The sequence below is a fragment of the Trachypithecus francoisi genome, unplaced genomic scaffold, assembly GCF_009764315.1.
Source record: "Trachypithecus francoisi isolate TF-2019V2 unplaced genomic scaffold, Tfra_2.0 Lachesis_group20, whole genome shotgun sequence".
Taxonomy (NCBI): domain Eukaryota; kingdom Metazoa; phylum Chordata; class Mammalia; order Primates; family Cercopithecidae; genus Trachypithecus; species Trachypithecus francoisi.
Window position 1 is genome coordinate 40,342,497 of NW_022681466.1, and position 24,953 is coordinate 40,367,449.

A 24,953-nucleotide genomic window follows, 5' to 3' on the forward strand; every position below is an offset into this window, starting at 1 on the left:
AGAACAGTCACACTGGAGGTTAGGGCTTCAGCACACGGATTTGTGGGGTGGGGGCAGGGGGTGCAATTCCGTCCTTTACATGTCCCAGCAACCTGGAAGGCTAAGTTTGACTTAAGAATTCATGGACCCCCGAGATTCCACTCCAGTATGTGGAGGCCTAAGAATGTACTACTGACATGGCCCACCCGACTGCTCTTCCCAGGCCCTCTCCATCATAGCACCCCAACCTGCAAGTCTAACTGCGTCTCACAGCCCCCTGCAAACAGCCGCCCACTGACTCCTCCGCTGGCCACAGGAGTGCATATGCCAGCAGGGTGGTGTTCACAGGAAGGATGGATCTTGGGAACAGGCCCTGGAAGGGAATTGCAAGCTCTGAGAACCCAGGTTGTTGTCTAAAAGGGGTCGGACAGCAGGCTCTGAGTGGGAATTGGCCTGCAGACCCTAACCCTATAAGGAGAGCCCAGGCTAGGAACTGGCGGAGACAGGAGAGCCCACCAAGGCAGGGCTTAACAAACTGTAGCCTGCAGGCCAAATCGTCTTTGCACAGCCTGTGAGCTAAGCATGCTTTTTACATTTTGAAATGTAAAATGATTTTGGCAAGAACGGTTGCTCAATTTTGCCTTTTGGCAAAAATCTAAAATTTAGATTTAGTAAAAGCCTATTTTCTATCTAGTCCCTGGCAGAGAAAGTTTGCTCATCTCTGCTCTAAAACACAGGGCAGGGGCCCTCTTGCCTGGTCTTCACTGCCTTTGACCTGCAGAATGTGCTGGAAGTAACACAGTTCAGTTCCAGGTGTAGACTTCAGCAGCCTGTGGCTTCTGTTTTTGCCCTTTTAGTAACCAGCACCATGTCAAGAAGCTCACTGACAAATGGCTGCATAGAAAGAAGGACCAGGTAGAGGAGAAACCACGTGGCCTTGGCCAATAGCTGGAAGGTACCTTGGGCCCTCCAGCCCCAGCAGAGCCACGATAGGAATGTCCCTGCAGCAGCAAGGAGTCCACCTGCCAGGTCCTGATGGAGGCCCCGGCTCCAAGAATCACAGCATTAATTTTATTGATTTGGTGACAGAGTCTTGCTGTTGCCCAGGCTGGAGAGCACCGGCGTGATCTCAGCTCACCACAGCCCCCACCTCCCAGGTTCAAGTGACTCTTCTGCCTCGACCTCTTGAGTAGCTGGGACTACAGGTGCCTGCCACCACACTCAGCTAATTTTTTCTATTTTTAATAGAGATGGGATTTCACCATGTTGGTCAGGCTGGTCTCAAACTCCTGACCTCAAGTGATCCTCCCACCCCCGGCCTCCCAAAGTGCTGGGATTACAGGTGTGAGCCACCGCGTCCAGCACAACGTGATTATTGTTTTAAGCCATTATGTTCTGGGGCGATTACACATCAATAGATAATTGAAACAAGTGCCAAATAATGGACAAGGCTTTCTGGATGCTCCCTCCAAGGCAGGCTAAGTGATTACGGCCAGACTCACTGAGCCCTCAAAGTTGGGCTTTGAGGAAGATGCTATGATTATACCCTATTATACAGATGGCACCCCAAGTTCTTAAAATAGCAGTACTGTAGCCAGAGTTTATAATACAGTTTGGATCTGTGTCCCCACCCACATTTCATGTTGAAATGTAATCCCCAGTGCTGGAGGTGGGGCCTGGTGGGAGGTGACTGGCTCATGGAAGCAGTTTCTCATGAATGGTTTTAGCATCATCCGCCTAGTGCTATTCTCGTGGCAGAGCTCTCATGAGATCTGGTTGTTTGAAATTGTGTAGCACCCCCCTGCTCTCTCTCTTGCTCTTGCTCTGGCTATGGAAGATGTGCCTGCTTCCCCTTCACCTTCCGCCACGATTGTAAGTGTCCTGAGGCCCCCCAGCCATGCTTCCTGGGAGGAAGGAAGCAGCAGCCCTTGTCCCTGGTCTCTCCCTCTGAGGGTGGCAGGGGGTAGCAGGTGCTGGGGAAAAGCTGGGCAGGAGTCCCAGCTCAGCACCCACCTATAGGACCCTGCTCGTCTCAGGCCTCCTCTGGGGTCAGCAGAGAAGCTATGCAAAATGTTAATTGTGCATCAGAACAAAATAACTGCTTGTGTGGTACAGGAATAAAGTGTGAGTTAGGAGTAACTTTTGTGTCTGTAAGAGCTTTATTAGCTGGACGAAAAGATTTTCCAGAACCAGGAAGTCTCAAAGTCTAGTGGGTTTCTACAGATATGATTTGGAGACAGGGCAATAAGTGATACACTGAGGTGACAACTGGCCGTGGATGGCATCAGGGCGTCAGTCTGTGCTCCGAGGCTGGCAGGCCAGCATTCCGCCCCGCCACGTGCCATCTGTGAGCCTTGGGCAGGTCCCTTTTCCTCTCCAAGTCTCCTTTACAGTGTTTGTAAAGCATGAATAATACCACTGACCTTAGAGGGCTATTGTAAGAATTAAATGTGATGACAGGCGTTAAGTGCATGGTGGATAGCAAGAAATGAAGAAATGTTAGTAATCTCTTGTGATACCCACCTCCATCCTGCCATCGCCTGGGCAATGTTACAAAGAAAGAGGTGAAATAAGGCACAGAAATCTCTGACCCACTTTTATAGGATTTGAGCAAATCCCTAAATAAAGGGCTAATTAATGCATGATGCCAAATACCAGGAGTCAAAATCTAACAGAGCATTATCCGGGCTCTGAAAGCCGGTAACGGGCCTGTGAGAGCAGCTCACTGGCACATGTGGAGTAACATGTTGTCTGGGTAACATCGGAGCTGATGTCTGCAGGCCCTTCCTCCCAGGGTAACAGTCACCGCAGGGAAAAGTGGCTCAGTCCTGTGTTCAAAGCCAAGTCTGCCTTTGAATTGGGGAGGTGGGGAAAATGAACAAATCTCTGTGCCTCAGTTTCACCATCTAGGAATTACAATTGACTTAGGATTAAACAAAACACACAAGGCGCTCAGCCCTGGTCTGGGATGTAGCAGGCATTCGCCAAGGGGCAGCGAATCCACCAGGAGCTGGTTATTTCTGGAGGAAGGATTGGAAGTGGGGGGAGGCTCAAAAGAAAGGAGTGGACCACATTTGTTTCATAGACCACCATATCACATAAGGTGCCCAGTGCTCCAGAGAAGAGGCTAAACTGATTCAACTCCAAGGCCAGGAGAATGATGAGACAGTTAAAGAGCTGCAGGCAGACAATACAATGTATGAAATAATAAAACCAACATAATTCCTAGGAAAGATCTGAGAATTGCACAACTTAAAGAAGACCCCAAAGGAAAGCCTGGCTTTGGCTCTTTAAATATTTCTTTGAGGAAAAGCGGCGGCTTCATCTTCTCTTGCAGCGCTGGAGTCACTGGACCATGACCCTCCATAGAGGGAAACTGGCCTTTGATAGAAAGCTAGCCGCCCTTTGGTTTATCATTCTCTTTCTTTCATCAGGTGCTTTTCTTTGTCCCTGTCTGCGCTGGGCTGGGCTGGTGTGGGGCGCATGGTTCAGGAGCAGCTGATCTCAGAGGAGCCGTTGCTGGCACTGATTGGCTTTTATCTCCCTGTATCTCATTCTCCCCCTTTCTTCTTGGTGGCAAGTCCTAATTTATTGCCTGACTGCCTGGCTGCGTGTATAACACATGAGTTATTTTCTCTTTGAACCTTTACTCTTATTTCCATCCCTCTCTACAGCCCTTTCCCCACAGGCCAGGAGAAGTCTCTGGGGGCAGCTGGGGCTGTCTCAGGGACCTGGGCTGATGTCCCATCGACCTTCAGACACTCAGGTCTCCCAACCTGCTGGCTGTCTTCAGCCGATGACATGAGGTGGTGTGGCCCTTCTCTGCACTGTGTCACATACCATCAGCCCTACACCTGTGACGGCCATGGAAGTCACCCTTCCAATTACCTGGCTAAAGAGTTCCACCCCTCTCAGTCTTCAAGCCTTCATCTCTGTCCTCTTGCGGTGTCTCCACCGCAGATTCCTAGGTGGCCACATCTAGGAGCGCCGTGTGCAGGCACCCATGCCAAGTACACACTGAGTGTCAGGCACTGCTCCAGACCCTGGGGTGGGGGCACAGCAGCCAACACCACATGAAATTCTGCCTTTGGTGGAGCTTGGTGAGACAGACTGAAAAATCAATCCAGGAGTACATCTTTGTCCCTCCAAGGGAGATGAGTGCCATGGAAAAACAGCAGGGACAGGGGTCAGCAGTGCTGGATGGGACTGGAGGTTTGCAGGTTTAAACAGGGTCACCAAGGCAGGGGGCCTCCCCAAGGTGATGCCTGGGGTGGGTCATGCTGGGTGGAGGGAACGAGAAGAGGAACTGGCCTGAGGATGGAGGTGTCTGGCAAATTGGAGAGGAAAGGGAGCTAGTGCAACGGGTCTAGGGAGATCCGGAGGTGTGGACGGCAGGGGAAGGAGGTCAGGGAGGGAATGGGGGGCCCAGGTGCTAAAGGGTCTTGGGGTGCCTGCGAAGGCTTTGGCTTCTCCAAGATACCTAATTCAGAGCCCTGTGCACAGGGCCTGCCCCCGCTTTCTCCCATTCATTCCGCCCCCATCTCCCAGTTCTTACTGTCATAGTCTGTATGGTCTTTGGGACCCTGGACCCTCAATTGTGCTCTGACAAATCCCTGACTCCCTTCCTGCCCCACTCACTTGTTCCCAGTACCTTGAGGGTCACTTCTAGGAGGCTCAGCTGCCTCCCCTGCACAGCCCCCAGTCCTGAGCACTCCCTTTTCTCCCCCTACTAGGCCTGCTGAGCCTTGCCTGAGAGTTATCGTCGATGTGCACCCCACCCCACGCTTTCCCGGCTCTGGGGTCTCTGCTCTCTCATCATGCTCCCTGTGGACCTCCTTCCAAACCATCTCCCACCTGCAGGGCTGCAGCAGCCCTTCCTGATGTCACCCTCTGAAGATGCAGACCGGCCAGGGAGGGGATTTCAGCTTTCCTGCCACCATGAGGTCTCCTGTGTGCCCTTCACCTTCGTCCTGAAGCTGAGGGAGAAGGGTGTCCTTACCATGGTCAGCCTTCCTTCCATTTACCATAGATGTCCTCAAAGGAGGGTCCTCTGCTGATGCTCACACTCACCCCATCCCAGTGTCATTACCGACACTGCTCTCTCAGGAATCACTGGCTCCCTGTGGCTAGATCTTCTGCCCAACCCACCCCTGTCTGCTGGACCTCCTTGGTCCCTGGCCACCCTGAATTCATGAACACTTGCCTTCCTTGGGGTCCAAGAATGAGACCACTGTCTAGTGCTTCCCCTCTCTGGACATCCCTTGGTCTTTTTGCCTCCCATCTTTAATATGCTCCCCCCAAATATTAATAAGACTCTTGACCTCAAGAAGAGAGGTCACAGGTGATAGCCCATTGGCTGAATTTCACCTGTATACACATGTTAAAAAACATATGTTAGGGCCAACTTGGAACAATTAGGTGTATTTTATATAAGCATGCAGGAATCTGGCTGCTGTCCCAGGCATCACTGAGCTGGCATTCCTGTAGGGTGGGAACGCAAAAGCTGTGACCCCAGGATGGCTCTCCAGCTCTCTGAACCCATGCAGCCCCCTGTCCTCCCAGGAGTGTGTCCATCTGCTAACAGGCAGCTGGCTGCAGGGCAGGCAACCATGTCTGCAAGCTTCTTCCCTGGAAATTTCAGCCGTGTTGGAGGCACCATCCGTTACTGCTGAGAATATTGCCCTCTCCACCTCTTGAAATCCACTGCCCTCCTGGGCTGCAGTCACTGATTTCCAGCTGCCTCCAGCCCCAAGGCCCTCCTCCCAGCTCTCCTCTGGGCTCCTTTCTGGCCTGGCACCCCCAGGCATGGAACAGCACCCAGCACTCAGGGGGCACCCTGAACATGCCAACAGATCAATGCCCATGTGCTGGGGAGGGGCTGACGTGTGGCTGGATCACCCTTGGTTTCTAAGGGATCTCCCTGGGGTTAACAGCCGGAATGCAATTCCGCGTCACTCACGGCATCTCTGATCATGACTCAGGTCCCTGATTCCCGTTGAGATGAGTGAGCGGCCAAGAAAACATGGCCCAAACTGAGTGCTCACTTCTACCTGCTTTTTCTCCCATATCTCTGGAGACAATGCAACAGGTAGAAAGAATGTATGTGCTCCTGTCAGAACGTCTCGGATCCAAATCCCATCTTTGCTCTTACCAGTTGTGTGACCTTGGGCAAGTTACTGAACTTCTCCTCATGCATGAAATGTGGCAAGTCAGAAGTGCTCAGGGGGGTTGGTGCAGAGCAGTCAGTGCATCAGGGGTGATGTCCTTTGTGTGTGGTCTAACGTAGCACCCGCCATAGCAATGCTGTGAGGAAGACTCTACGTGGCACATTTGAAAAAGCTTCACTTCAGCGCCAGGCACAGTGGCTCAGGCCTGTAATTCCAGCACTTTGGGAGGCCAAGCCAGGAGGACTGCCTGAGCCCAGGAAATTGAGACCAGCCTGGGCAATATAGTGAGACCCCTGTCCCTACAAAGAATTTTCTAAAATTAGCAGGCATGGTGGCACATGCTCGTAGTCCCAGTTACTCAAGACGCTGAGGTGGAAGGATCACTTGAGCCCAGGAGATTGAGACTGCAGGAAGCTATGATTGCCACTGCACTCCAGCCTGGACGACACAGCGAAACTCTGTCTTTGCTTTTTTTTTTTTTGAGGCAGAGTCCTGCTCTGTCGCTCAGGCTGGAGTGCAGTGGCACTATCTTGGCTCACTGCAAGCTCCCCCTCCCGGGTTCACACCATTCTCCTGCCTCAGCCTCCCAGGTAGCTGGGACTACAGGCGCCCACCACCACGTCCAATTAATTTTTTGTATTTTTAGTAGAGATGGGGTTTCACAATGTTAGCCAGGATGGTCTCGATCTCCTGACCTCGTGATCCGCCTGCCTCGGCCTCCCAAAGTGTGAGCCACCACGCCTGGCCGAAACTCTGTCTTTAAAAAAATAAAATTAATAGAACACAATTATATAAAATGAATAAAATGAAAAGCTTTGCTCTCACTGCAACAGGGGGTTCTTGGGACACAGGCCAGAAGCAGACACTCTTCCTCCTGCTGCTTCTCTTTCTTCCAGGAGAGCGTGTGCAATGCTAGTGTCTGGAGTCTGATTCTTGGCTGCTGGGAGCTACTTGACTTGTGACTGGATCTCACACATCCAAAATAACTAACTTTGAGAGACGGATTGAATCCAAATCAAGCCTTTGCTGGGCCTGCTCAGGGACTCTCATTCACCCTGAAGTATTCTTTCTATGTCAAAGCAAAGAAGACCCTCTGTCAGCTTTAGGAATCATTTTCTGATGAGTGCTCCTTCTGTGGGTGTCCATTTCAACTTCAGACTCTCATCTGTCAGTGACATTTTCCACCTCAGTGTGGCTTCGCTGGCTAAGCAGTACTAATCGATTTCAAGGTTTTTGAACAAACAGCCATAAATACTTAAGCCTTCGCTTTGCCTATTAAGGAAAATGCCATGCGAGATAATGATTTTGTCTCTGCCTGACAGGAGTATTTGCACAGAGGACAGGATTATTTTAACCTTTCCACACATTCTGAAACCTTGAACCTATTTGATCTTTCTCTATTCTGTAAGTATCCGTGTGGCCAAATATGACAAATTACTGAATACTTAGGAGGAAAAAATGCTAGCAAAAGCTGGAACAGGCTAGGCACAGGTGGTGGCATACACCTGTAGTACCAGCAACCCAGGGACTGAGGCAGGAGGATGCCCTGAGCCCAGGAGGTTGAGGCTGCAGTGAGCTGTGGCACTCCAGCCTGGGCAACAGAGTGAGGCTCTGTCTTAAAAAAAAAAAAAAAAAAAAAAAAAAAACCCAGGCAGGGTAGCTCACACCCATAATCCCAGCACTTTGGGAGGCTGAGGCAGGTAGATCACCTGAGGTCAGGAGTTCAAGACCAGCCTGGCCAACATGGGGAAATGCTGTTTCTACTAAAAATACAAAAATTAGCCAGGCTTGGTGCCTGTAATCCCAGCTACTCGGGAAGCTGAGGCAGGAGAATCGCTTGACCTGGGAGGTGGAGGTTGCCGTGAGCTGAGATCACGCCACTGCACTCCAGCCTGGGCAATAGAGCAAGACTCCATCACACACACACGCCAACAAAAAAGGTGAAACAACCTAAAGTGATTATTGATTGATTTTCCAAAGCAGTGGTGCCTGATGTTTTCAGTGAAAGCCGACTGGAATCCACATATAGATTTTTGTTCCTGCTGGTCAGTATGATGTCACTTCTTATAAACTGAAAGCACTTGGAGGGCAAGGGCCATCTGATGTATTTTTGTATCCCTTGTGGCACCACGCTTAAAGACAGAAAGCACGCAGATGCTGTCTGGACATGTGAGTCACTCAAAGTTTCGAGCAGTTTAGTGTAGTGAGCAGTGCAAAGGTTTGGAGGTGACCTGGGCTTGCAGTCGAAGCCTAACTCTGGCATTTCTCAGTAACATGGCCTTAGACATGTTACTAACCACCTCTGTCACCTCATCTGAAACACAGGTCTGATGCTACCTCCCTGTGGGGCTTGTCATGAGGATTAAATGAGAGAAAGTTTATTTTATTTATTTATTTTTTGAAACGGAGTCTCACTCTGTTGCCTAGGCTGGAGTGCAGTGGCACAATCTCAGTTCGCTGCAACCTCCACCTCCCAGGTTCAAGCGATTCTCCTGCCTCAGCCTCCTGGGCAGCTGGGATTACAGGTGCCCGCCATCACGCCCAGCTAATTTTTGTATTTTTTAGTTAGACGGGGTTTCACTATGTTGGCCAGGCTGGTCTCGAACTTCCACCTCAACTGATCTATCTGCCTCGGCCTCCCAAAGCACTGGGATTACAGGAGTGAGCCACCGTGCCCAGCCAAGAGAAAGTTTATCATGTGCCTGGCACACGGTAGACAATAGAAGGTGGTCACTTCCTCTATTATTGCTTGTACAGTAGATGTAAGGAGGGGAATGAAGGCTTCAGATGTGAAAGTATCCAGAGTGAGAGCAGAGTATTCTCTGTGTATGAAGATGCCTGAAGTTACCAAGACATGCCAGAAGTGTGTTTAGGTGTCCCTGTTGAGGACGGTGAGGAGGTTCTCCAACACACAACAAGTGTGATAGACTAAGTCCCCTCTCCCCTACAGATGTCCACATCCTCATCCCTGGAACCTGTGAATATATTACCTTTATGCAGTAAAAAGGATTTTGCAGAGGTAAGTTAAGGATCTTGAGCTAGGGAGATGATCCTGGATTATCCAGGTGGGCCCCATATAATCCCAAAGATCCTTGTAGGAGAAGAGGGAGGCTGGAGGGTTGTAGTCGGAAAAGGCAGAGATTGGAAGATGCTACATTGCATGGAGGAGGAAAGAAGGCACCACGAGCCAAGGAATGCAGCTGGCCTCTCGAAATTGGAAAAGGCATGGATGGCAACAAGTTCTCCCCTAAAGCTTCCAGAGGAAACCAGCCCTGCCCACAGTTTGACTTCAGCCCAGAGAGGCTGATTTTGGACTCTGATCTCCAGAACCACAACATAAATCTGAGTTATTTTAAACCGCTGAGTTTGTGGTTATCTGTTACAGTGGCAACAGGAACTCATACCGTGAATGATACCGAAACGCGACAATGAAAAAAGACAAGACACTCAAACGGACAAACCTTAATGATACGGAAAATTTCATCTCTGCCGGACACTGTTGCTCCTGGTGTTATGAGATAGCTGAGGTGTTACTGAACACAAGGAGTTATTTGTCGGAACAGGAGAGACCTGGTCTTAATAGAGATGAGGTTCAATGTCACCTTTATTCCTAAAAATGCTGCCATTCCCCATCACTAAGCTTTTACAGCATCTGCTGAATTGTTAAATGAAGCCTGAATGTCTCATAATCACAGCCTGCTTAATACCTGTCATCTAGTAACAGGCTTTGGAATAAATACTACATCAAGAGGTTGCATTTCTAACAGTACCCCGTCTATTCATATCTGAAAAATAACACTATTTAATTTCACCTTGTGTCTGGAAGTACTAACAAGGGAGTTCTTTTAGGGGAAAATTCCAGTAAGTTATGCAGTAAGATCACATATCGCCCCTAGCCATGCGATTCAGAATTTAAATTTCGAAATGAAGTCTACGTGTCCACAGTCTTGAAATATCATAAAAGTAAAAGGTCTTCACAAAGGAATAAAAAGCAGCTTCCCTTTTGGAATAATGACTATGGAGCGTCTACCAGATGCAAACTGTTGTATTAGGCACTGTGATCCACACAGCAATTCTACAAGGAGGATATTATCCCTAACGTGCTGCTGAAGAAACGGGGTTCAGAGACGTTAAGTAACTCACCCGAGTCCCCACAGCGTGTAAATAACCGATTCCAGATTGAAGCTCATACTGGTCTGACTTCTGAGCTTGTGGGTGCCTTTTTCAGTGTCCCTACTGTCTCTGAGATAAATGCATGGGGTAATCTGTTGAATACATGTGAGACCGGCTGCCAACAGCTCATCTGAGGGCTGTATGAAGAGCTGAAGCAGGCACAGCTTTGGATGTGTTGCTCTCCACCATGCTGGGGTTCAGATGGGAAAAAACTGTCGCGTCCACAGGACTGTGTGTGGACGGAAAGGTGGCTCTACAGTGACAACTCATTCTATCACTGGGATGTTTCATAAAACAGGAAAAAAAATCCTCAGTAAGTGTTGTAACAAAAGCAGAGCAGCACGGCCGCTGCTGTCAAGATACAAGTCCCGGAACCATTTTGCTTAGAACCACACTGATACATTCTTCCTAGGCCAGACAACATGCAGTTTAGAACAGTCATCACTCCGATGCTGCTAAAACGCCATCACTGCAACCACCTTCTCACCTCGCTTTTCAGGCAGAGTATTTTCACAATCAATTCCCTCCACTCAACAGCATTTTCTTTTGTGGGGAAGGGCTGGGGGGACAGAGTCTCGCTATGTCACCCCAGCTGCAGTGCAATGGCGTGATCTCTGCTCACTGCAACCTCTGCCTCTTGGGTTCAAGCAATTCTCCTGCCTCAGCCTCCTAAGTAGCTAGGATTACAGGCATGCACCACCACGCCCAGCTAATTTTTTGTATTTTTAGTAGAGACAGGGTTTCACCATGTTGGCCAGGCTGGTCTTGCACTACTGACCTCATGATCCACCCACCTTGGCCTCCCAAAGTGCTGGGATTATAGGCGTGAGCCACCACGCGCGGCCAACAGTGTTTCTTAAATGATTTTGACCATGACCATGTAAGAAATACATTTTCCCAAGCAACTGGTTCACATGGAGCAAACAATAGTTCCAGGAAGCAAGACACAACCTTACTATGTGCAATGGGCTCTCCTCTTTCCTCTATTTTCATCTGCTTTGTCCAGTTTATTCATTAGTGGTCACGACCATGCAATGACTTCATGATTCGCCAGTGACCCCATATCCCAGGAGAGTGCTGTGTTTCCAGCTTGGGAGTCCCGGTCTAGAAAACGAGCACTGGAGTTCCTACCTCTGGGGCGATGTAATCTGGAGTCCCACAGAAGGTCCTTGTCGTGACTCCATCCATCATGTGTTCCTTGCACATCCCAAAGTCAGCAATTTTGATATGTCCTTCTGAATCCAACATGACGTTATCTAACTTCAGATCCCTGCAAGGAACCAGGTTAAATCAGAGGCCTTCCCATGACATAACATGGTTTGCTTTGGAACTGGTGAAATAGAAGGATATTTGAATACCTGTCAGCTCAATGGCAATATTAACTATAAGTCCCTGGAGAGCAGTATCAGGAGTTACTGTGTGTTGATATCTTCAGAGACTAATATTGTGCCTGGGCTATGGCAGGTGCTTAAATGCTTACTGAATGGATGAGTAAACGACTGGACTAGTGATTCCCAATCTTGCCTGTGTCTGTGACTCTAGAGATGCCAACTGAGCACATCTGGGGAAATCTCAATCATTTGATTTATTCATGTCCCACACAGGGGGTCTGACACACGACCAGGTTTGCAAAATCACGGGTTTAGAACCACCTCACTGGGTCATACACATGTCCCTTCCATTCTGCCTGTGCCATATATCCTTCTAACTATGCTTCAATTAATACTGGAAGAAATTCTTCCTTCTTTGGCACCAGACTTTCAGTGCAGCTACTAACAGGAAGAATTTAATTCAATAGGTTTCTTTCCTTGCCTCTCCCCAGTTCCCTGTGTTCTTCTGCTGCTGAACATCTGTAACAGGAATTCAGTTTCCATTGCTCCCTGACCTCCATTCCAAAGACAAGGCAGTGGAAGGAGCTGTCAATGGAGAGAAAAATGTGTTTTCTTGTGGAAAAAGTAGAAACAAGATATAAAATCTTTGAGGTCTAGAAATCAGAAGGTGACTCTGATTTGCCTCCAGGGTGAGGAGGAAGGTGGGTCGCAGCAGGTCTCTGTTCCTCCTGGGGGGTTATCAACTCTGCGTCTTAAGTCGCCATTCCAGAATGACATGGCCACAGAAGCCCTGCTAACCTCTCTGCTGAGCTGCTGGTAGGAGGGCTTCAATACACACCTATAAATGATTCCTCTTTTATGAAGAAAGAACAATCCGATGGAAATCTCTGCCGCATAGAATCTGCAAAAGAAAATGGGCTTCAGGTTTCTCGCTTGCTTCTTTAGATGCCTGTATACTTTTCATTCTCAAGTTCAAGCATCAAAGAGAGAAAAGAATGTCGGACCCAGAGGCTTTCAGAGACTAGCATCGCCTGCACGTGTTCTTCCAGCCCCCGGTCCTCCTTCCATCACTTCGTCCTCCAGTCCATCCATGAATGAGACAGCTAATAAAACCAATGAGGCTGGCTTCTTATTTTCGTATGGGGAAGGTGGACAAGTAGCTTATTGCCTGCAGAGTAATTTCTAATACAATCATTTAAAGAATGGATACCAGTTAGACTATTCTATGTCAGGAGTATGGCAGAGTAGAGAAAATTTCCATTTTCCTATTCACTGACAGAATACACTGGTGTTTGAAAGTATAATACAATTACTCCCGGGAAGGCAAAGTATAGTGGGTGATGAACTCTTTAGCTAGTGTTTTCATTCCTTCCAAGTGTTGGAATAAATGAGACACACATCATGATTCATATCTGAGTTTACTCTTTTAAATAATTCATAATAAAAAGCAGTAACTACCATCACTTCAAAATCGTTAATAGGTTAATAGCTGAAACTCAGAGTACAAGGAGGCGAATATTTAAAAATCTGCATAGCATTCAGGAGTCTCTAAAGTCCAAGAAGCCACAAGACTGTGCCTGTGCAAATATCACAGGCAGAAGGCTCAAAGTAAGCACATGTGTCTACACCAGCAGAGAAAAAAAAATCTCTAAAGACCAGACCAAACCCTTAACGAGGGGCCACCTCTGAAGGCTAGAAGAGTACAGGAAGGGGGAGGGTGAAGAGATGGGATTACTACAGGTGATCTTTACATTATTTTTCATGCTTTTCTAAACGTTTCTGCAACACAAATAATATAATGAAAGGATACTGGACCAGACACCTTTACGTTACTTCATAACATAGGGTGACTCTGTGCTATCTGCTCTTTGTAGTCCTGTGTGACCAGACTTTATTTTACAATCTGAGTATTTTAAGGCTTTATAACTACAACATAAGACAGAAGAAAAGGACAGGCATTTCTGAAAACTGAAAAGGAACAATAAGGGCAGAAAAATCCCTCTTCACACTTTTAAAGCTTGCAACCAAAGATTTCCCTATTCTGCCTTCAGTTAATCTTCCCTAGGGTGGATAATCCCTTGCAGGCCAAAAATTCTTCCAGTGTATCTCTTAGATGGCACAGCAGCCAGAATCCTATTAACAGTTGCTGACTTAATTCATCAGGGTGCATGCCCACGAGGCCTCCTCACTGGGGAACTAAACTCGCCCTTTGCTCAGGCTTGCTCCGCTGGTGTTTCCTGAGACTTCCTGGCCCCTGAGAGGTGAGATGATGTTTCCAGCACCCTAGTCCCAGCTCCCCACACCCCTCAGATGAATCTCTCATCTTCACCTGGAGCCCACGTCTTCCTCCCATGCTGCCAACTCCCGCATCCCGTCATGCGAGGTGCGTTCCAATAAAACGTTCTTAACTGAGCTCATGAATCTACCCCCAAACCACCTCCTCCTTGGTGGCTGCCCCCACCCAAGCCTAAAATGGGGTCTCACTGGAAGAGGTTTCTCTCTTCTCTCCTCCATAGTAAGTTCTGCTTTTCTTCCTCCAGGATGTTTTTCAAAGACACTTATTCCTCTTTGGCTCCAAGGTCAAGCCCTAACTACAGCTCCATTCCTTCTCATCTGTAAAGGGTCTCACCAGCGCCTGCACCAGCCTCTACATTCCCATTCATGCTTCCTTCTTCCCCCAGACAGAGAGCTCTGCAAAAACTGAATCTGACGGTGCAAGCCCCACTGCAGTGCCTTCCCTCTTCTGTCCTCCGCAGCCAGGCTCCTTACCAGGCTCTTCACCCAGAGCCCCACCTACCAGGCTGCCCCCAACTCCCCCACCCTCAAATAATCTCAGAGCATCTCTCACATCAGAAGAGCTGCAAGGCTGCTTCCCTGGACTTGCTTCTGCCTCTGCTCACACCTCTTCCTGGAAGGCTCTTCCCCCACCTCTGAGCTAGGCATTTCCTGGGGACGCACTTCCCTCTTCCCCTGATTTTTAGGGGCTTGTGTGGTATCCTGTGCAAGTCTCTAAAGTTACAGCAACGCACTATTAATTGTTAGGTGACTTTTCCAACTCCAGGGTGGAGTGTAAACTCCCTCTGGAAAGGGAGTACCTCGTTCCTTTCATACCCCCAGTGCCTGGTGCAGAGCAGGTGTGTGATAACCATTTGTTCAATAGATAAGAATGACTCTGTCAAGGAGGGTGGACCTGGGTGATGAGGGGACATGGCACCGTCTCCAGTTTATTGGAAATAGAATAAACTGCTCCTTAGGAATCATCTTAGATGGATCCTACCAGTGTATCTGCCCCCGCCTCCCATGTTTAGGTTTATTCAACCTAAAACTGGGCAGAATCCCACTTTCCCATTTCATCCAGCAGAAGTTCCCAGTTGAGGCTGGGCATGGTGGCTCACTCATGCCTGCAATCCCAGCACTCTGGGAGACCGAGGTGGGTAGACAGCTTGAGCTCAGGAGTTCAGGACCAGCCTGGGCAAGATGGTGAAACCCCATCTCTACCAAAAACACAGAAATGTAGCCAGGCGTGGTGGTGTGCACCTGTAGTCCCAGTACTCAGGAGGCTGAGGTGGGAGAATCATCTGAGCCCGGAGGCGAAGGATACAGTGGGCCGAGGTCGCGCCATTGCACTCCAGCCTGGGTGACAGAGTGAGACCTCCCTCTCGAGGGGGAAAAAAAAAAAAAAGGAAGTTTCCAGTTGGTAGAACTTGGTTGCTCAAATTAAGGAACTTTAAAAATAATACTCACACTGCTTGTGGTTCCTTAAATTTTCCTACTTGCTGAATGTGGTACATGAGGTCCCCACCGTTGACATATTCCATGACGAAGTACAGCCGATCCTGCAGACCAAGGTTCAACACGTGAGCAGGGCTCCTCCCCAGCCAAGCAGCTTCCTTTACTCTTCACAGGTTGTGTTTTGCTTTCTCATTAGTTAAATGGGGGACTGCACGGGCAGATCTGCTCAGTTTAGAGCTCTTTAACGTTTTATCCAAAGAAAGAATAAGTAATAAACCCTACTGCATGAGGGCCTTGGGAAGTATAAAGTCATTACATAACCCTGAAATAATGGCTCTCCATCAACGTGTCTGTGCCTTCCTGCTACATATGCTCTCTATTATAGTAATGGCCTCAAACATTCTTCCCTATTTTCCTATCCATATAATAAATTTCTAAGTAAGGGATGGTGTGAGGAATCCACATAAGGCAATTATTTCATTTTAACTCGTGCTTCTCCATGATCCAAATGTTTAAAGCCTGGTTTGCGGTGTCTGGGAGGCATGCTATACTAATGTAGTATTGTGTTTAAATGAATATTCCTGAAAACACATCTCTCAGGCTTAGGATGACACATGCTCAATGGTACTGGACATGGGACAGGGGACTCTAAATGGAGAGGCTAATCAAATGTTCTTTTGCATCTGAAATATGCCCCAACACTGTTTTTCTATTTTCTCTGTCACTGGTAGGTTAAGTGTTGGCCCCATGATTGGCATATATCATAGACTCAAATAAATTTGCATATTCATGAGGACATTATGCTGCGACAGACAGGGAGACGGAGGGGTTTAACAGTGAAATAATGACCTCTGCTCTCTGCTAGAAAACATCCCCATTTCACAGAGGCTATTAAACATTAAAGTGCTGCACAGGGAGAAAAAAATGATGAAGCTGTGCTAATAGCCAGGAAGCAGCCCTGGGAGCCCCAATCTCTAGTTTTCCTGTTATGAACTTTAATTTCATCTTCATGTCTTTGTTTTGTAGCTTTCCAGAGCTTAATCAGGGTAACCAGGGTTACAGGCTCCGGGCTGGGATTCAGAGCTGCGGTTGTCTCTTCCGAGCATGCCACTCTCTCGTCTCTCCCTGGTGTGACTTGATTGAGTCAGTGGCAACGACTGGGAGCAGGAAGCTCATCGAGCCGCCAGCACTAGGCTGACACGTAGTGGCCGGTGCCGGACTCCACAGCCGCTGCTGCACACCCAGAGGCTCCGTGTGGCTGCAAAGCCATTTTGAGATTCTAAAACCCAAAAGCACCAAGAGGCTTCTCCCAAGAGTTTTCAAAGAGGCATAAGACAGAAAGTCGATCTCTGATCAATGGGCAGTTGAAAATAGTAATAATCGCATCAATTATAGCTACTGATTATGGAGTCATATTTAAAATGGACAGCCTCTGAGGAGTGGAAAGACCGGCTTTGGCAACATCTCACTATGGTGCCATCTAAACACCTCTGTTTCTTGTAGGCCACTTGCAAACCCTGCAATGGACTGATGAGTGCTCTGGAATGTTCTTTTTTGTCCTCTATTTAGTTTCACTTTATGACAGAGCTCAGCAAACTTTTTCCCTAAAGGGTCAGACAGTACGTATGTTAATACTTTAGGCTGTGAGGGTCTCTTGCCGAGACTCAACGCTGCCTTCATGGTTCAAAAGCAGCTGTAGATGACAGATACAGGAAGGAGTGTGGCAATGTCCCAAAACTGCTGTTTATGGATGCTGAAATTTGAATGTCACGATATATGACTCTTTGGATTTCCTTGTCGTGACCTTTCCTAAACTCATGGGTCATAGAGAACAGGCCACAGTTTGCCAATCCCTGTTGTGTGCCACTGAACAAGAACATGCTCTCTTACAAAATCAAATCTCCTTATGCTCCAATGCCACGTTTGGCAGCTGAACCAGTAGTTTTAAAAAGCCAAGACCATGGCCGGGTGAGATGGCTCATGCCTGTAATTCCAACACTTTGGGAGGCTAAGGCGGGTGGATCACCTGAGGTCAGAAGTTCAAGACCGGCCTGACCAACATGGTGAAACCCTGTCTCTACTAAAAATACAAAAATGAGCTGGGCGTGGTGGCAGGTGCCTGTAATCCCAGCTACCGGAGAGGCTGAGGCAGGAGAATCCCTTGAGCCTGGGAGGTGGAGGATGCAGTGAGCAGAGATCGCACCACTGCACTCCAGCCTGGGCGACAGAGTGAGACTCCATTACAAAAAAAAAAAAGCCAAGACCGTGAGTTATTTTTTTGTTTTTGTATCCCCAAGTCTTAGCACAGTACCAGGCATGAAGAAAACCTTTCACGGAAATGTTTGCTGAATTAAGGTGAGGTGCAGTGACTCACACCTGTAATCCCAGGACTTTAGGAGGCCAACGTAGGGGGATTGCTTGAGCTCAGGAGTTCAAGACCAGCCTGGGCAACATGGCAAAACCCTGTCTCTACTAAAAATACAAAAATTAGCTGAGTGTGGTGGTGTACATCTGCGGTCCCAATAACTTCGCAGGCTGAGGCAGGAGGATCGCCTAAGCCTGAGAAGTTGAGACTGCAGTGGGCCGTGACTGTGCCACTGCACTCTAGCCTGGGCAAGAGAGCAAGATCCTGTCTCAAAAAAAAAGAAAAAAAGAAAAAAGAGAAAGAAATGTTTGCTGAATTAAATGACATGAATGCCAAGCAGAGGACATCACAGAAAAGGCATGCCCCATATCTACCAGAGAGAGAGGTGGGAGGTGGTCCCCAGTCACCTCTGCTTGACATCACATCACACCTTTCTCCAGCCTTCTCCAAAGGAACAAGGATGCTAAGAAGCTTTGGGCTGAGGCACAGCCCTGAGAGCTGGGTGCTGCATCACAGAAATACACCCCAGGGTCCTTACCACTGTCTGGAAGCAGGAGTGCAGCTGCGTCAAGAATGGGGGTTTGTCAAGCAGGGCCAAGACTCGCTTTTCTACCATGGTGCACTCCACGTCATCATCCTGAATCACCACATCCTTCTTCAGGATTTTGATTGCGTACAGTTCTTCTGTGCCCTTCCTGTCGGCAAGCATCACCTGAGAACACGTCAAGAACAACCTGAACACTTGTAAGCACACATCTTGGGGGCGGAGGGAAGGAACCAGGCCAGGTGATGGCTCAGTGACAGTTTGTGCACCTCTGTCAATGCGGGATATAGTAATATTAAACTTTTTGTGCAAATGTGGAAATTCTACACATCACTACAAATTCAGTCCCTTCAGCATTTGCATAACTTCAACGCTGCCAAGATTTGTAAATGGTATAGGCCACTGCCACATGATGGCACTGTTTTGGCTGTGAAAATGAATACTCAACATTCTGTATCAGGATTAGTCTGGAATTATGCACATTTTTCAGGAGTATCCTTAGAGTGAAAAGTGACTGACATTTATAATCGCACAAGTCAAGAACCTAGGCTTGAAATCAGTTCCCGGGTCTATCATGAAATGTGGGGTCACAGAAACCAAATGGAGACGCAGGCAAATTGCTGAAGACCCCATGTCAGTATCTCTTAATGATTATATTTGTTTTCTACAAGTTACCATTTAATTTTTAGTTGTGAAAACTATTCATCAACCAGCATTTCTGAGCATCCCCTCTGTTCCGAACACTGAGAAATAGTAACACACAGTGAACCCACTATAGCTTTTTGGATGCAGTTGTTTTTAAGGAAGTAGAAACCAGGTGAGGACTGTGCACTGTGATCTGAGAGACCAATACAGATGCCTCTTTATCAACTAAGATGGACCCTAATGTCAGAGGCATTTGAACCAGAGCGACTCCATCTTGAATAAGGGATGGGAAAAATAAGGCTGAGATCTGCTGGGCCACATTCCCAGGAGGTCAGGCATTCTTAGTCTCAGGATGAGATAGGAGGTCAGCAGGGCTGGTATCACAAGACACAGGTCAGAAAGACCCTGCTGATAAAACAGGATGCAGTAAAGAAACCGACCAAAATGCACCAAATCCAAGATGGCGATGAAAATAACCTCTGGCGAAAGCTGGAAAGATCAAAAATTGACACTCTAACATCACAATTAAAAGAACTGGAGAAGCAAGAGCAAACACATTCAAAAGCTAGCAGAAGGCAAGAAATAACTAAGATCAGAGCAGAACTGAAGGAGATAGAGACACAAAAAACCCTCCAAAAAATCAATGAATCCAGGAATTGGTTTTTTGAAAAAATCAACAAAATTGACAGACCGCTAGCAAGACTAATAAAGAAGAAAAGAGAGAAGAATCAAATAGACGCAATAAAAAATGATAAGGGGGATATCACCACCAACCCCACAGAAATACAAACTACCATCAGAGAATACTATAAACACCTCTACACAAATAAACTAGAAAATCTAGAAGAAATGGATAATTTCCTGGACACTTAAACTCTTCCAAGACTAAACCAGGAAGAAGTTGAATCCCTGAATAGACCAATAGCAGGCTCTGAAATTGAGGCAATAATTAATAGCCTACCAACCAAAGAAAAGTCCAGGACCAGATGGAATCACAGCTGAATTCTACCAGAGGTACAAGGAGGAGCTGGTACCATTCCTTCTGAAACTATTCCAATCAATAGAAAAAGAGGGAATCCTCCCTAACTCATTTTATGAGGCCAACATCATCCTGATACCAAAGCCTGGCAGAGACACAACAAAAAAAGAGAATTTTAGACCAATATCCCTGATGAACATCGATGCAAAAATCCTCAATAAAATACTGGCAAACCGGATTCAGCAGCACATCAAAAAGCTTATCCACCATGATCAAGTGGGCTTCATCCCTGGGATGCAAGGTTGGTTCAACATTCGCAAATCAATAAACGTAATCCAGCATATAAACAGAACCAAAGACAAGAACCACATGATTATCTCAATAGATGCAGAAAAGGCTTTTGACAAAATTCAACAGCCCTTCATGCTAAAAACGCTCAATAAATTCGGTATTGATGGAATGTACCTCAAAATAATAAGAGCTATTTATGACAAACCCACAGCCAATATCATACTGAAGGGGCAAAAACTGGAAAAATTCCCTTTGAAAACTGGCACAAGACAGGGATGCCCTCTCTCACCACTCCTATTCAACACAGTGTTGGAAGTTCTGGCTAGGGCAATCAGGCAAGAGAAAGATATCAAGGGTATTCAGTTAGGAAAAGAAGAAGTCAAATTGTCCCTGTTTGCAGATGACATGATTGTATATTTAGAAAACCCCATTGTCTCAGCCCAAAATCTCCTTAAGCTGATAAGCAACTTCAGCAAAGTCTCAGGGTACAAAATTAATGTGCAAAAATCACAAGCATTCTTATACACCAGTAACAGACAAACAGAGAGCCAAATCATGAATGAACTTCCATTCACAATTGCTTCAAAGAGAATAAAATACCTAGGAATCCAACTTACAAGGGATGTGAAGGACCTCTTCAAGGAGAACTACAAACCACTGCTCAGTGAAATCAAAGAGGACACAAACAAATGGAAGAACATACCATGCTCATGGATAGGAAGAATCAATATCGTGAAAATGGCCATACTGCCCAAGGTATTTATAGATTCAATGCCATCCCCATCAAGCTACCAATGAGTTTCTTCACAGAATTGGAAAAAACTGCTTTAAAGTTCATATGGAACCAAAAAAGAGCCCGCATTGCCAAGACAATCCTAAGTCAAAAGAACAAAGCTGGAGGCATCACGCTACCTGACTTCAAACTATACTACAAGGCTACAGTAACCAAAACAGCATGGTACTGGTACCAAAACAGAGATATAGACCAATGGAACAGAACGGAGTCCTCAGAAATAATACCACACATCTATAGCCATCTGATCTTTGACAAACCTGAGAGAAACAAGAAATGGGGAAAGGATTCCCTATTTAATAAATGGTGCTGGGAAAATTGGCTAGCCATAAGTAGAAAGCTGAAACTGGATCCTTTCCTTACTCCTTATACGAAAATTAATTCAAGATGGATTAGAGACTTAAATGTTAGACCTAATACCATAAAAACCCTAGAAGAAAACCTAGGTAGTACCATTCAGGACATAGGCATGGGCAAGGACTTCATGTCTAAAACACCAAAAGCAACGGCAATAAAAGCCAAAATTGACACATGGGATCTAATTAAACTAAAGAGCTTCTGCACAGCAAAAGAAACTACCATCAGAGTGAACAGGCAACCTACAGAATGGGAGAAAATTTTTGCAATCTACTCATCTGACAAAGGGCTAATATCCAGAACCTACAAAGAACTCAAACAAATTTACAAGAAAAAAAGAAACAACCCCATCAAAAAGTGGGCAAAGGATATGAACAGACATTTCTCAAAAGAAGACATTCATACAGCCAACAGACACATGAAAAAATGCTCGTCATCACTCGCCATCAGAGAAATGCAAATCAAAACCACAATGAGATACCATCTCACACCAGTTAGAATGACAATCATTAAAAAGTCAGGAAACAACAGGTGTTGGAGAGGATGTGGAGAAATAGGAACACTTTTACACTGTTGGTGGGATTGTAAACTAGTTCAACCATTATGGAAAACAGTATGGCAATTCCTCAAGGATCTAGAACTAGATGTACCATATGACCCAGCCATCCCACTACTGGGTATATACCCAAAGGATTATAAATCATGCTGCTATAAAGACACATGCACACGTATGTTTATTGCGGCACTATTCACAATAGCAAAGACTTGGAATCAACCCAAATGTCCATCTGTGACAGACTGGATTAAGAAAATGTGGCACATATACACCATGGAATATTATGCAGCCATAAAAAAGGATGAGTTTGCGTCCTTTGTAGGGACATGGATGCAGCTGGAAACCATCATTCTTAGCAAACTATCACAAGAACAGAAAACCAAACACTGCATGTTCTCACTCATAGGTGGGAACTGAACAATGAGATCACTTGGACTCGGGAAGGGGAACATCACACACGGAGCCTATCATGGGGAGGGGGGAGGGGGGAGGGATTGCATTGGGAGTTATACCTGATATAAATGACGAATTGATGGGTGCTGACGAGTTGATGGGTGCAGCACACCAACATGGCACAAGTATACATATGTAACAAACCTGCACGTTATGCACATGTACCCTAGAACTTAAAGTATAATAAAAAAAAAAAAAGAAAATAACCTCTGGCTACCCTCACTGCTCATCATATGCATCATTAGCATGCAAAAAGACACTCCCACCAGCGCCCTGGCAGTGTACAAATGCCATGGCAATGCTCGGAAGTTACCTTATACAGTCTAAAAGATGGAGGAACCCTCAGTTCTGGGAATTGCCCGCTCCTTTCCCAGAAAACTCATGAATAATAAAACCCTTGTTTAGCATATGATCAAGAAATACCTATATACTCAGTGAAGGAGCCCATACTGCTGCTCTGCCTGGAGTAGCTGTTCCTGCGTTTCTTTACTTCTCTAACAAACTGACTTTCGCTTTATTCTATGGACTCGCTCTGAATTCTTTCTTGCTTGAGGTCCAAGAACCTTCCTTTTGGGATCTGGATCAGGACCCCTTTCTGGTAACACTAAAGTGAAGGAAACAGTTATCTATGGGTTGTGAGGGTTCAGGGCCCAGCTGGCATGGCAAATTTCTAAATCCCTACAGCTACAAGATAAACCACTCTTGCTAAACTCCTCAGCAGTAGGAGCTACCAGGCCCCTCCTAACTCTGATTGACAACCCAGATCACTGTGACTCAGACTGGACAGAGGACTGGCCTTACAAACATTCTTTTCTATGATGGATCTGCAGGCCTTAAGCCAGTTTCAGCAGCTTGCAGAGCCTGCACTCAAACTGTTTTTGTGTCCTGTGGTTCACCTTTTGATCTAAAAAGCCAAATTCCACCTTTAAAAAATTTTTTTTTTTGAGACAGAGTCTCGCTCTGTACCCCAGGCTGGAGTGCAGTGACGTGATCTCGGCTCACTGCAAGCTCTCTCTCCCAGGTTCACGCCATTCTTCTGCCTTAGCCTCCTGAGTAGCTGGGACTACAGGCCCTGCCAACACGCCCAGCTAATGTGTTGTATTTTTAGTAGAGATGGGGTTTCACCGTGTTAGCCAGGATGCTCTCGATCTCCTGACCTCGTGATCTGCCCGTCTCAGCCTCCCAAAGTGCTGGGATTACAGGCGTGAGCCACTGCGTCCGGCCCTTAAATTTTTTTTTGAGATGGAGTCTCCCTCTGTTGCCCAGGCTGGAGTGCAGTGGCATAATCCTGGCTCACTGCAACCTCCACCTCCCAGGTTCCACTGATTCTCCTGCCTCAGCCTCCCGAGTAGCTGGGATCACAGGTGCACACCACCATGTCCAGCTAATTTTTGTATTTTTAGTAGAGATAGGCTTTCACCATTTTGGCCAGGCTGGTAACTCAAACTCCTGACCTCAAGTGGTTCGCCTGCCTTGGCCTCCCAAAGTGCTGGGATTACAGGCATGAGGCACCATGCCTAGGCAAATTCCACCTCATTTTAATGCTAAGTCCCCACCCCAAAGTGAACATGGGATGCATGTTACATATATGTTCATGCGCTGTACCTGTGCTAGGCTTCCCTCACAGATATATATAGCTTTTCCCCCAAACCTGTTGAATATGGATGACTCTACTGTGTAACATGGACCCTGTGAGGCATAAAACCCAACCTGCCCTTTCTCTTGTCAAAGAGAAGGCACCTTCATTTCACACCACAGACTTTCTTTTCCAGATTTGCAAACTGATATCACCAACAAACCTCTCCTTTCTACCATTTCGCCATACTGGTGGCTTCTGGATGACTGTACAAATCATGGGGAAATCTTTTTTTGAGACGGAGTCTCGCTCTGTCTCCCAGGCTGGAGTGTACTGGCACGATCTCGGCTCACTGCAAGCTCCGCCTCCCAGGTTCACGCCATTCTCTGGCCTCAGCCTCCCAAGTAGCTGGGACTACAGGCACCCGCCACCACACCTGACTAATTTTTTGTATTTTTAGTAGAGATGGGGTTTCACCGTGTTAGCCAGGATGGTCTCGATCTCCTGACCTCGAATCACAGGGAAATCTAATGTGCTGTTCTGGAAACTGCGGGGAGAACAAAATTGATTCGACATTCTCTGCAGAAGCCCCTCCCATTTGCAGATGACTGTCCTCTTACCTTTCCAAAACTCCCCTTCCCCAGCACCATGAGGAAATTGAAGTCGGTGAGTTTCACTCGGTCCAGGTTGTTGGAAGGTTGTTTCCTGTCTTCAGAGGGACTGATGACTTTGTTGCCAGCAGGGCCAAGCTTGGCTTTCTAAATAACAAGCACAAATGGGAAACACATGGGTCATTTTTCTGGGGAAAAAGTGACAGAAACCACCGCATTGTAACTGAGTTTGATGTTTGCTTGGAGGTGGGATGGGGTGAGAAAAAGAACTAAGGGTGAGGATTGAGTATCTGTTCAGATATCAGCGGCTTCACTCACCCTGCGGGGAAAGTCTGCAAAGTAGCAGAAAACTGCTCTCCCTATCAAGAGACAACTCTTTACATAGTCAGCCTAGAACTGAT

At 46.9% G+C, this 24,953-nt stretch overlaps 1 protein-coding gene across 2 annotated transcripts in view; it reads right to left on the minus strand.

The window, feature by feature from the left end:
* Positions 1–24,953, minus strand: part of PRKCA (protein kinase C alpha) — a 514,582-nt gene that overhangs the window by 51,057 nt on the left and 438,572 nt on the right. For both annotated transcript variants that reach the window (XM_033183907.1, XM_033183908.1), the window contains exons 9-13: positions 24,562–24,699; positions 18,286–18,459; positions 15,395–15,486; positions 12,489–12,551; positions 11,451–11,589 (exon numbers count right to left, since the gene is read on the minus strand). In XM_033183907.1, coding sequence (XP_033039798.1) covers positions 11,451–11,589; positions 12,489–12,551; positions 15,395–15,486; positions 18,286–18,459; positions 24,562–24,699 — 606 coding nt within the window. The remainder of the gene's footprint in view (positions 1–11,450; positions 11,590–12,488; positions 12,552–15,394; positions 15,487–18,285; positions 18,460–24,561; positions 24,700–24,953) is intronic.